The sequence below is a fragment of the Vipera ursinii genome, assembly GCF_947247035.1.
Source record: "Vipera ursinii genome assembly, chromosome: 7".
Classification (NCBI taxonomy): Eukaryota; Metazoa; Chordata; class Lepidosauria; order Squamata; family Viperidae; genus Vipera; species Vipera ursinii.
Window position 1 is genome coordinate 15,270,554 of NC_139521.1, and position 13,597 is coordinate 15,284,150.

Genomic DNA, 13,597 nt, shown 5'->3' on the forward strand with positions numbered 1-13,597 from the left:
TGAGATTACGGAAGCTAATATCAACACATCAGAAAAGCACCCCAAATAACCATCTAACTCACATTTTACCATGTTGTAAAGTGATTAAGATGAGAAACCTGTTGACAATATTGTTGAATTATAGGTTCAGTGGTGCTTACAAGCTACTGAACTCTTAAATCAGAGGGCTGTGGCCTATTCACAATGGGGCCACATGAGTGGCTTGTTGGTGCATGTGCATTTGCGCGCACATGCACGGTCCCACTCACGCAAGCATCGCAGGCGTTTCGGGCCTCACTCGCGTGAGTTGCGGTCACTCAGGGCCTTACTCGTGCGACCACCATGGGTGCTCTTGGCCCCATTCTTGCAAGAAATGGGGTGCTAGTGTACGAACACAACCATGTGTGCGCACCTGCCCCTCCCACAAAACCATCCCCTCTTTTCTCCTTCCCCCCCTCTGGGCTGCCAACCCAGAAAGGTTGGGATCCCTGCTTTAAATACTCTATATTCCTGTATAAATATAACTTAAGCATGATCTGTTTTCCATACAAGTCCTAAAACTAGATAAAGGGAACACAAATAAATAAGGAAAATACTATATTTGTACCTTTATTTATTGAGGAAAATGTGCATAATACACGGGCATATTTCTGTGATACTACTCCCAACAATATTTCATAAACAAATGACTGCACTGATTGTGCCTCAAAATTTAAGAATTATGCAGAATTAGACAACTGACAAGATCAGAAAATTAGTAGATTAATGATCAGAAGAAAACATTTTAGAAATACTGAACAGACTTTTATTAAGAAAATAAAACCCATTTCTGTCTGCTGTGTGAAGATACAGTGACTTGTTAAAACCTCTTCTCATTAGAAATTCTCAGGAGAAGGGGAAAAACTCCTACACGTCTACAGAGTCTCTTACTGAGATGAAACAGCAATACGAGCAAAGTGTGTTCTCATTATACCATTGAGCTTTCTTATGTTAAATGAACAGGAAGTACAAAGCAAATGTCCTGAAGGAAAGAAGAAAATCTGAAGCCCACTCTGCATTAACGTAGGATGAAGTTCTACATATCTGCCTTTAAATATATTGCACCAAAAAAGTCTGTATGACAAATATAAACTGTAAGACACAAATATTTCATATTATCACAAACCAGAACTTTAATACTTACACATTTTAACATACAATAGTGGCAATAGTGCTATCACATTTATATCCAAAGCACCCAACCAAAATTGTTTGAAATCAAATAATCACTGGTAAAAGATCATCTAAATCAGATTTTAAACTGAAGGCATTATATTTTTTTTATTTTTATTTTATTTTAATCCCATTTATATCCCACCCCTCTCCGAAGACTCAGGGCGGCTTACAATTTAAGCACAAACCAATGTGCTTAGCAATAGCCTTCATTCATTATAATATTGTATTGTATTATACTATTAATATTGAAGATTATTTGCACGGAAATTGCATCAAGATTATAAAGAATTCTATTTCAGTTGTAAAATCTGGGGCTGGGGGTTACGCACATATACTAACTTCTCTTTGTCACTAATCTTGACCAGGAATGTTGGAGAAAGGCATTTCTATCAGTGACCTTGCCACAGACTAGTTTTAAAATTTTAGTAGCAACAGAAAATCAATGATCTAGTTTCCACCAACTGATCAGAGCAGAATCAGTTTTGAGTGTGTCACATGATAAAAGTGAAAGAATTTTAGAAATATATCATACTTTTAGTAAGATCAATCATGTTTAATACCAATGCATTACTGGGCAGTAATGGATTACTATCACTTGTGCTTATATGTTTATCTCATTTTTAATGCATACTGAAAGAAGTCATAAGATTAGTAAGGTAAATGTAAAGGTTTCCCCTGTCAGTTGGATCTGACTCTAGACCAGGGCTTTTCAACTTTTTCACCCATTGTACCACTTTTAGGATATGGCAACATCCAAGTACCACCAGTCACCTAGGAAGGTGTCAAAAACCTGATGACCAAAGAAAAAAAAAGGAAAAAAGTGATGAAGTACAGGTAATCCTCGACTTACAACAGTTCGCTTGATGACTGTTTGAAGTTACAATGGCTTTGAAAAAAGTGCCCCCCAAGCCACAGCCGAGCAAGACACCTGCCTGCCCGCCCAGTGGCGCTCTTCCTCCTGTCTGAGGTTTTCATTGTTGTGAGCATTTCTGTTGAGGGTTGTCAGTGGGGGTAGTGTGGGGTGGTGTTTGGTTTTTATTTCCCCCCCTCGGCTGGGTGGTTGCAGCAGGTTTTGCTCACTTTACATGACACTGGGACACTGTGACTGTCATAAATATGAATCAGTTGCCAAGCATCTGAATGTAAATCACAAGACCCTGAAGATGCTGCAACATTCGAGCTGATCGGTGCTTCTTTTGGGCTCAGCAGAAGCGCCAGGATCAGCGCTGAGCCCTAAGAGTCCTGAAGAAGCGCTAATCCTGGCGCTTCCGCTGAGCCCTGACAGCCCTGCAGTTCCAGCCGTCTCTCACTCAGGCTTGTGCAGTGCTGGCAACAGTTCAGCTCATTCCCCTCCCCTGCTACCACTTTTTTAGGATGGTCGCGTGCCACCTGCCAGGTGCAAATGTACCACAGGTGGTACCCGTACCACTGGTTGAAAAGCCCTGCTCTAGGGGGCAGAGCTTATCTCCATTTCTTAGCCAAGGGACCTAATGTCGTCTGAAGATACTTCGATAGTCAGCATGACTGTACGCCGAGGCATATCGAAAGCTCTTACCTTCCTACTGAAGTGGTACCTATTTATCTACTTGTATTTGAATGCTTTCAAACTGGTGGGCAGGAGCTGGGGCAAGTAACAGGAGCACACCCCACTGTGCAGTGCTTGGGTCTTGAACCCTGGCTGTCAGCTTTTGAGCTGATAAGCTCAGCATCTTTAAACGCTGAGCCATCAATGTTCCTAAAGCAAGAATATTATTCCCAGATACCACTTAACATCAGAAATATGTAAAGACTTACTTCTCCTTTTTAACTTGTCTGTGTGCTTCTTTAGTAAGCTGAGCAGCTTTTCTGCTGTAAGGATGGATGACTTTCTTCTGCTCCCCTCCTTTTGCTTTGGCAGTTTTGGGCTGAAACAATGAGTCAAAATAATAACAGCATTTAATAGAACTACTTCAACTACCCTCATCTGAAACATAACGAGAATAATCAATTATTTACGTTTCAAGCATCAGTCAACATCTACCATATTCATAACTATAAGGTAAAGGTAAAGGTTCCCCCGCACATGCATGTTACATCACTCCTGTTCTAATATTTTTCAGTTGGAGGAGTAATGTTCCCTGGAATTCAATTAGTATCTACTGTCAGCAGAAGTCAGTCTTGACTTAATTATTGTCATCGGTATGGATAATTGTTAGCCTGTAATAGACAAGCTACCTGCTTATTACACAAATTAGGCCAAAATATGATTACCATTTTTGTTTATCTAATATATTATTTTTCTGTTATCATTAATAGCCTCATATCTTGCTTATAATAAATACGTATTTTCATTGATTTAAGATCTATTTAAGTCTATGCTAAACATGGCTATGTCCAGATAAAATCCAATATATAAATTCAGTATCTTCCTTTTAGAAACAGTGCTAAATAAAGTATTAGAATATAATAATTTTATTTTATATGTTGACTTTTGACCTTACAAAGGAAATAATCCCCATAAGCAATTACTGCCCTAATGGTGGATAGGATAGGATAGGATAGGACAGAACAGGACAGGATAGAACAGGATAGAACAGAGCTGGAAGGGACCTTGGAGGTCTTCTAGTCCAACCCTCCACTCAAGCAGGAGAACCTATACCATCTCAGACAAGTGACTGTCCACTGTGTAGTCGCTGCGGCTTGAAAACCATGTTTTATAGGTTAAAAGGTAAAGGTTCCCCCGCACATGCGTGCTAGTTGTTTCCAACTCTAGGGGCTGGTGCTCATCTCCGTTTCAAAGTCGAAGAGCCAGCGCTTGTCCAAGGACATCTCCGTGGTCATATGGCCGGCATGACTAGACACCAAAGGCACACTGAATGCTGTTACCTTCCCACCGTAATGGTCCCTATTTTTCTACTTGCATTTTTACGTGCTTTCGAACTGCTAGGTTGGCAGAAGCTGGGATGAGTAACAGGCGCTCACTCTGTTACGCGGCACTCAGGATTCGACCCGCCAAACTGCCGACCTTCTGATCGACAAGCTCAGCGTCCTAACCTACTGAGCCACCGCGTCCCTTATTATTCATAACTATAGAAGATTGTTATAAGGGTCTTATTTGTATATTTCGGTACTTCCTTTCAAAATAAAAAGAGGTCTTCTAAAAAAATTATGAAAATCGGTATTGTTCCCCAAATTATTCTCAGACTCTATACCGATAATCAACTGATTTGCTATTCTTTCACTGTGAGCTCATAAAAATACCATTATTTTTTTACAGCTTTTGTATGTCTTTCTCAGTAACCTGGAGGTGACTATAGGAAGCATTTTAGCTTTAGTCACCAACTACAAAAAGAATGAAAGATGAATGCACTCTAATCATGGAACTCAAAAAGAATAGTGAAGAAGTGATAAAAATACACATAATGAGAACTAATCAAATAGTTATAGTGTTTTCAATGTATAATTTAGGCTGATAAAATTACACACTATGTAGAAAAATCTGTGATATTTTCTCTATTTAATATTATACAGTAGTAGTGTGATGGCTCAGCGGCTAAGACACTGGGCTTGTCAGCTGGAAAGTCCAGGTTCGAGATCTGAGAGTTGTGTGGCAGGATGAGCGCCTCTCTTCACCTAGCTCCTGCCCACCTAGCAATTTGAAAGCATGCAAATGTGAGTAGGTACCACTTCGCCAATAGGGAAGGAATGAAATGAAATGCCAAATCTTGTAATCCAGGAAATATAAAGACTGTAGGAAATCTCACCCTTTTCAAATTTGAAACTTTGAACCGATTTCTAATACTCTAGAATTCCACTATGAATTTCTAGTTTCATGTTCAACTACAACAATGATGATCTCAGTCCATATTTCTGACATACATTTTAACCCATTTATTAATGAATAAACCTATAAATTTAACTCCTTAAAAGTATACATCAATTGTACAAAACTATCTTCATACAGATGTATTATACTATTTCAGTTTCTTTCGGTTTCACAAATACCGGTATGTAAAAGATCTGTTTTTTAAAAAAAAAAATCATGATCTTTATCATTTATTTCTCTTATACTGCAAACTGGGCTTAAAATTTGAGAAGTACAGCCAACTTTATGACAGGCAAGCTGTGTGCAGACCATTTCTTTTGTCTTCAATAGGTTATTGAAAATTGATATTGTATGCATAAAGATGCCCATACAATTATTATTTAGAGAACATTAAGCAAATATGATTGATTTATTTGAATAGGCATGAACCTGGATTGAAATGTGGCTGCCAAATTCAGTAAGAGATCTACATGATGGAAATTTTATGTATGAGTGCTATATAATATTTCACATATTTATTATTTATTATTAATTTAATTTGTATACCGCCCTTCTCCCGAAGGACTCAGGGCGGTGAACAGGGCAATACATAATAAAAAACAAGATACAAAAATTAAAAAGTAATTAAACAGAAATGCCCGTAATAAATTAGTACAGATTAAAAGTTAAGATCAATTTATAAAACCCAACCCCATCCCATCAGGCCAGGCCAGCTTGTTCAAAAAGGTAGGATTTAAGATCGCGCCGGAAGGAGCGGAGATCAGGCGCCATCCGGAGCTCAACTGGAAGATGGTTCCATAAATCCGGCGCGCCCACAGAGAACGCCCTCCCCCTGGGGGCCACCAGTCGGCATTCTTTGACCGGTGGCACCCTGAGGAGGCCCTCTCTGTGGGAGCGTACTGGGCGGAGGGAAGTTGACGCCGGCCGCAGGTGCTCCCCAAGGTATTCCGGACCCATGCCATGTAGGGCTTTGTAGGTCATTACTAACACCTTGAGAACAGCTCAGAATGTTTAGAAGTTGGTTCAACATAAACCAGGAACTAAGGCAAAAATGTGCAATGTCCCTTTGGTTGCTCTATGTATACATAATACTTTAAAGGTATAAATTATAAATAAATAATCATACATACATTTTTCCATGCCCTACTGCAATCACCCAGGTACACTCATTTCTATATTTCTATATGTGTTTTCAGATCAGCATTTGAGTGCTACAGACATCAGCAGAGAGTATATCCTACAAATGACACAACTTACATATTTGTGTCAGATGTCGGAACACAAGTAATAATCATGACTTTATATCAGAGGTCCCCAACCTTTTGGGCACCAGGAACCAGTTCCATGGAGAGAGGTTTTTCTGAGGACCGGAGTGTGCATGGTTTTGTGTGCTGCCTGAATCCCGTGGATGGGGCTTTGCTTGCTTGTGCATGCTTGCATGCCGTGGCCTGGTACCAGTCCACGGACCGGGGTTTTGAGACCCTTGTTTTATATATCACAACACATTTTCACCAACATATTTCTATCACCATATGCACATTGTCATCAGCTTACTGATGAAAAAATGCTCTAAACTGATCATGATCTTGACGTGTGGTTTTATGTAATCATTAAATATCAAGGGATTAAAAAAATAGCACTCCACAAGGAAACAACTGCATGGCTGACCTTTTTATCCCCTAACCCACCCACCCCCCTCAAATCTGGAGCTGCCTACTAAGGATAGTCCAGAACCTAATTCTCTAATTCTCAACTCTTGAAGCCAGTTCAGTATATCATGGTCAGTGGTATGGAGGGCTACTGAGAGATTCAAAGGGTATATAGCAGCATCTACCCAACCTTCACTAATCTAGAAAAAAACTAAGAGGGAAACAGACTGGCTAGTATTTGGAAGAGAGGCCACCAAGAAAGTTAAGGGGTAGGTTTTTTGTTTTTTTTAAATGTGAAAGTTAACTAAAGCAAATTACTTATGTTTTACTACAAGAAAATTACAAGGATATGTCCATGTATTCATCAGTTGCTGGAATGAAGGGGGGTTTGCTCTATAACTGTTAAATGATTCATTTAACAGTTATAGAGCAAACCCCCCTTCATTTCAGCAACTGATGAGTACATGGACATATCCTTGTAATTTTCTTATAGTAAAACATAAGTAATTTGCCTAGTAGACAGTTTAAAGCCATTTACATAAATAAAACTATTATTAAACATCAAGTAAACCAAACAGAATTTTAACCTAAAGAAAAGTTTGTCTAATATAGCATAAAAGATCTTAATTGTTCAGGTTTGTAAGTTTGTAGAAAATATCCAAAGATACACTTGAACGTTTATGGAAAATATCCGTTACTAAAAAGGATTTTCCCGATTCAACCTCCATGTGTAATACACCTGTCAGATTTCCCTGATTGCAATCCATTAAAAGAGATAAGTTTTACTCCACCTAGTAACTCAGGGGTAGGCAACTCTGGGAGTTGAAGTCCATGAATCATAAAAGAGCCAAGGTTGCCTACCCCGGCCTAGTTTATATAGAACACAACTCTAAATTCTGTAAAAATGTAATAGGAAAACATAATCTTCAAAGTTAGATGCGCAGCAAACAAATCTAATAATAATCTCAATGGAAAAGTCAATTAATTTAGTGTTAATAATCTTAGTGGGTTAATAAAGAGAACACTTAGTACAAAATTTCCCTATCATGCATAAGCAGTCTTTTGCCAGGGCTATGATTAAACAAACTTATCAAATAAATACAGTGATATTGTACGAAGTTTCAACTTGGAAGTAGAATTAAGGCATTCCATTGCCATCTCTGTTCACTCCGAAAGAAGAGTAATTTAATTCCTGTCAAGCGTTAAGATCTTATAATAATAATAATAATAATATAAAGTTGGAAGGGACCTTGGAGGTCATCTAGTCCAACCCCCTGCTCAGGCAGGAAACCCTATACCATTTCAGGCAAATGGCTGTCCAGTCTCTTCTTAAAAACCTCCAGTGTTGGAGCATTCACCACCTCTGGAGGCAGGTTGTTCCACTGGTTAATTGTTCTAACTGCCAGGAAGTTTCTCCTTAGTTCTAGATCTTGTTCACCACAAATGCATACAGTGTTTGAAATATGTTAAAAAGCAAAGCAAATATATTTCGGCATAAAGTTTGTGGTTACTTAAAAGGCCATCGAAACTATCTGTTGCTTTATTATAACTATAATCCTGTATTTAGCTCTGGGAAGTAGGGGGGGGGGGAAATGGGGTGGTTTGGGGTGGGGAGGATTTGGGGATATATTGTAAAATCTTGTTTCTGTAAAACTCTTTAATAAAAAAAAAGAAACTATCTGTTGCTGAGTCCAATGAAATGAAATAAATGACGATGCTTTTCAGCTCAACTCGAAAAAAATACCCCACCCACCAACATTAAACAATCTAAGGCTCTAAATTAGAGAGCTTCTTGTCGATTTTTCGCCGAATCCCCCATGCACTCTTACCAACTCACCATATTCACGAAGCGAGAAGCACACGCGTCTCCTTAAGGAGGCAACAGTATCAATCTGCTTTTCTGAACCCGGGAGAATAGGACCGAGTCCCACACTTTAACCTTCTCGGCTGGATCAACGGACACCCAGCTGCTTAGTTCCGTTACGTTCAAATAGGACTCCGCATCCTAGTTAAATCGAGTTTAGTAATACGTTGGATTAATTCCTCTTCCTAACTCAAGAGGTGAGCGTTTACGGGGCGTATGGAAATCACTTCTACAAACCCTGCTGGGTTAACATAAATTGGAGGATGTCGATGTTGAGCTGTGCATCGCTAATTCCTTCCGCTGAAGAAGTGTAGAAGTCGCCGATGCCTCCTCCCAAGCAAGTCTATTTAGCAAATGAGCAAAATTACTCCTTAGGAAAAAAGAATCAATTGGGATGGCCGTTGAAATGAATGGCACGTCGGGCTAAACGTACACCTATAATGATAGCCAACCCATTGCCCTCAACAATAATTTGAACATTAAATTAAACTTTCTAACATTTAACACACTTCTGATGTCGCACGCAGCGTTAACGCCCATTTGTTTTCAGGGTACAGTTTTATTGAAAGTAAAGGATAATGGGAATATACAGAACAATAGAAATAAAACACTCTATAACTCAGGTACGCATGATAGCCGGAGATTGTCTGAATTACAGCATTTTATGTTTTGTCAGAAGAATTTCCCGGTTCGTTTCCAGCTGGGGAAAGCCGAGAATGAAGAAATTTGAGGACAGCAGCTACCGCAAAGCAGGTGGTCTTTATTTCAGGAAGGCAAAAAAGTGATAGAGAAGTGACTTCAGCGTTCCTGCCTTGCAAGATGGTCTCCCAGTCCTGAACTGTGATTTTTATATGCTTTTTCTGCCCTAATGGTTGTTGGTTTGCTGGTTCTTTCTTTTGTGTTTTAATGGTTGTCCAATGTTCCCTTTCTTGTCTTAAGTGATATTTCTTTTGTCCAGTTTCTCTTTTGGGAGTTAATACCATCAGGGACAGGAGTTCTTGGTGGCTTTGCTATCTGATTTTCCCAATTGCTGGCTTGCCTCAGACAAGTGGGGGTTTTGCGACATTTTATGAGGTGTCACAGAAGTTCAGCAAAAGGCTTTTACAGAAAAAAGTGTGTCTGCCTGTTTTTCTAACGGGGATGAGAATATGGGAGTTTTGTCAGGGTAAATCTTCCAACAGTTTAAAAGCAGAAATTACAATAATAAAAATTAGGCTGGATGTATTTTTCTTTTCAAGACTTGCTAGCTTTCTCTTTCTATGACTAAATTCTTTGTTATTTATTAGATTTATTTATTTATTTATTTATTTATTTATTTATTTATTTATTTATTTATTTATTTACTTATTTACTTATTTATTTACTTATTTATTAGATTTATATACTGCCCTTCTCCTGAAGGACTCAGGGCAATTAAAATACAGCATACAAAAGTTAAAATAGATTAAATTAAATTTAGCCCCAAACAAATAAATTAAATTATAAAATCTTCACCCTTTCATATTGCATATCATAATTAAATCCTGGAATCAGCAGTTAATTTTTATCTATTCACAGGAAAAAGGTTTCCAATCTTTTATAAAACTAATTGTAGGTGCCTTCTTAACCATACAAGTCAATTTAGCCATTTCTGCAAAATCAGTCATCTTCACAGTCCATTCCTCCATTATTGGTGCTTCTGTCGTCTGCCATCTTAATGCATATCATAACCTCACTGAAGTTACCATATATAAAACCAACTGTAAGCCTATTCTATTTGAGTGTGTATGTCCTAATAAGAAAGGTTTTGATTTCAGGAGCTCAAAGGGGCTTACATGGGAATTTTTCTTCATTTTCATCCCTAGAACAACCACCTTGTGAGGTGAGAAAGAATGATTGTAAGTGGAAATGAACCTCACTCCCCAGATCTACTTAGGTACCTCAGTGATTACATCATGACAACTGTTGACTGTAGAGTAGACCAGGGCTTTTCACTTTTTTCACCCATTGTACCACTTTTAGGATATGGCAACATCTGAGTACCACCAGTCAAATAGGAAGGTGTCAAAAACTTGATGACCAAAAAACAAAAAAGGAAAAAAGTGATGAAGTACAGGTAGTCCTCAACTTACAATAGTTCGCTTGGTGAGTGTTCGAAGTTACAATGGCACTGAAAAAAGTGCCCCCCAAGCCACAGCCGAGCAAGACACCTGCCTGCCTGCCCGCCCGCCGGCGCTCTTCCTCCTGTCAGAGGTTTTCATTGTTGTGAGCATTTCTGTTGAGGATTGGTGGTGTGGGGTGGTGTTTGGTTTTTATTTCCCCCCCTCGGCTGGGTGGTTGCAGCAGGTTTTGCTCACTTCACATGACACTGGGACACTGTGACTGTCATAAATATGAATCAGTTGCCAAGCATCTGAATGTAAATCACAAGACCCTGGAGATGCTGCAACATTCCAGCTGATTGGCGCTTCTTTTGGGCTCAGCAGAAGCGCCAGGATCAGTGCCGAGCTCCAGCTGGAGCTTGGCGCTAATCCTGGCACTTCCGCTGAGCCCTGACAGTCCCGAAGAAGCGCTGATCCTGGCGCTTCCACTGAGCCCTGACAGCCCTGCAGCTACAGCCGTCTCTCGCTCAGTCTTGTGCAGTGCTGCCACCGGTTCAGTTCATTTCCCTCCCCCGCTACCACTTTTTTAGGATGGTCACGTACCACAGGTGGTACCCATACCACTGGTTGAAAAGCCCTGGAGTAGACAAAGGAAGAGTGAATTCTGGCAGCAATTCAACTTTATATCAGCAAGCCATGTCACTTGCATACAAAGTGCAAGACCATGTTGCTGCTTATTCTAGAGAAGACAGCCATTTTTCCTGGCAGAATGGGACCAAATTCTGAAAGAGATCCAGCTTTGGGTACACATGCAGGTATATACTGGTTCACTATCAGAACTTTCAGTCTGCCTGAATAAACTGGCTGCTGGTTTTTAAAGCAAAATCTGAAACTAGTTCTGAAAGGATTTCAGCTTTGAATGATCAGGTCTCCGGGAATATGTGTGGGGGCGACAGAAGGTTTTGGCGATCAAGGTACCCACAAAGTTTGCAAACCCCAGCTCTAGCCAGTTAGCTCCAAAAGAAAATGGGATACTAAATTCATTAGTCACTGTTGTAAGTCAGCACCCACCCACCCTCCTAAAGAAGGAAATATTTTTGGGGAAATTTTTTTTAAAAAAGGCAGAATATTATATTTCCCCAAAGGAATAATGGAGAAAAATCTTAGGCGGAAACCAGCCCACAGTCTTCTTCCCCCAAGCAGGCCAGCTTTTAGAAATGCATATTTAGGGCCTCCTATTCATCAGTACTGTCAACAAAAGTGCGTATAGTCAAGGCTATGGTCTTCCCAGTTGCAATGTATGGCAGTGAAAGTTGGACCATAAGAAAGGCTGAGCACCAAAGAATTGAGGCCTTTGAACTCTGGTGCTGGAGAAGACTCCTGCGAGTCCCTTGGACTGCAAGGCGATCAAACCGGTCAGTCCTAGAGGAGATCAACCCTGACTGCTCTTTAGAAGGCCAGATCCTGAAGCTAAAACTCAAATACTTTGACCACCTAATGAGAAGGAAGGACTCACTGGAGAAGAGCCTAATGCTGGGAAAGATCGAGGGCAAGAGAAGAAGGGGACGACAGAGAATGAGGTGGCTGGATGGAGTCACTGAAGCAGAAGGCGTGAGCTTAAATGGACTCCAGAAGATGGTAGAGGACAGGAAAGCCTGGAGGAACGTTGTCCATAGGGTCACGATGGGTCGGACACGACTTCGCAATTAACAACAACAACATTCATCAGTAAAATTCCTTTATCCACAGCCCCAGAGAAAGTTTGAGCTGATGGGATTAGAAAAACAAAGACTCCAAGAACAGGAACATGACCTTTAGGTCAGTACATAATAGGATTAACCCACCCCATTAGAATACCAAAAGGGCACGCTCAAGCTCAGGTCAAAGTACATTGCACAGGAAGAGGAATAACTCCAAATACAAAACCCAAGAAGGTATAAAAACCCACTGCTCCCAGTTCCATTTTGTCAGTCACCCCAAGCAACATGCTGTGTCACTGAAGTTTCTGGCAACTAGATAAACAAGAACCTTCTTTCCAACAGCCTCCATTTTATTTATTCCCAGCTTGGACTGGACATGATGAAGATTTTTCTATCAACATCACTATGAGGAATATTCCCAATTATCTCACTGCACATGTGCAGCACAGACAACACTTCTTCAAGGACCTGTAGAAAAGTGAACAGACTACTGGGGACAGCTTTCAAAAGAAATGGCTACTTAAATGTTTCAAGGAAAGCTGCTACGCACACTTTAAAAACACCTCTTGCAAATGTTTTGTACAATCCTACCGGTAGACACTAGTGGGCATTGCAGGTATTAGAATATGTCTAAAGTTCTGAACTATATATATCTTGATTGGTGCTTCATTTAAAATCAAGAGTTTTGAAAAACATATTTTCTAAAGGGCATGATGGAAATGTAGAGAATGATGAATAGATTTCATGACTTTGACTGGAAATTGCTTTTGATTTAGTCATGATTACAATAAGTAACTCTGGCTGAGTTATAGAAGAATACATTTGCAATATTTATTTCAAAATTCCTTACTTCACTTCATGCCCGTAGAGTTCAGTTTTGTTCTTCTTTTTTAAGCATGCTGGAATTAGAGCTAATGTCAGCTTTAATGCTTGCTTGGAATACCAAAGGCTCTCCGCTATAATAGCACTGTGTCACTTTGGAATAAACTGTGAAACTCTCACAAAAGTTTAGGCACTGAGTTTTTTGAAACTGGGATAGGTACAGTAAGCTTTTGGGGGTTTATTCAAATGAGATTCAACCATTCATTTCATGTCTTTTGAAATATTTCCAGCTTTCAACAAAGCTCATCATCTAGATTTTTTTGTTTTTTTTACAGTCACTTCAATGTAGTTACAGTGCTGCCAGTAACTTTTTGATGACTATTTTTCTTAAAGAACTTTTGAGGAAAAAAAGTATGTGGGTTTTTGGTATTCTGTTTTGTTTATGTTCCCTACAATTGTTCCTGTCCTACTGCTCCTGTTCT

At 39.6% G+C, this 13,597-nt stretch overlaps 1 protein-coding gene across 1 annotated transcript in view; it reads right to left on the minus strand.

Annotated features, from left to right (window-relative positions):
* TMA16 (translation machinery associated 16 homolog) overlaps positions 1 to 8,559 on the minus strand; it is a 39,033-nt gene extending 30,474 nt beyond the window's left edge. The window contains exons 1-2 of the mRNA XM_083367882.1: positions 8,486 to 8,559; positions 2,989 to 3,098 (exon numbers count right to left, since the gene is read on the minus strand). Coding sequence (XP_083224008.1) covers positions 2,989 to 3,098; positions 8,486 to 8,488 — 113 coding nt within the window. The 5' untranslated portion in view covers positions 8,489 to 8,559. The remainder of the gene's footprint in view (positions 1 to 2,988; positions 3,099 to 8,485) is intronic.
* Positions 8,560 to 13,597: the final 5,038 nt, after the last annotated feature.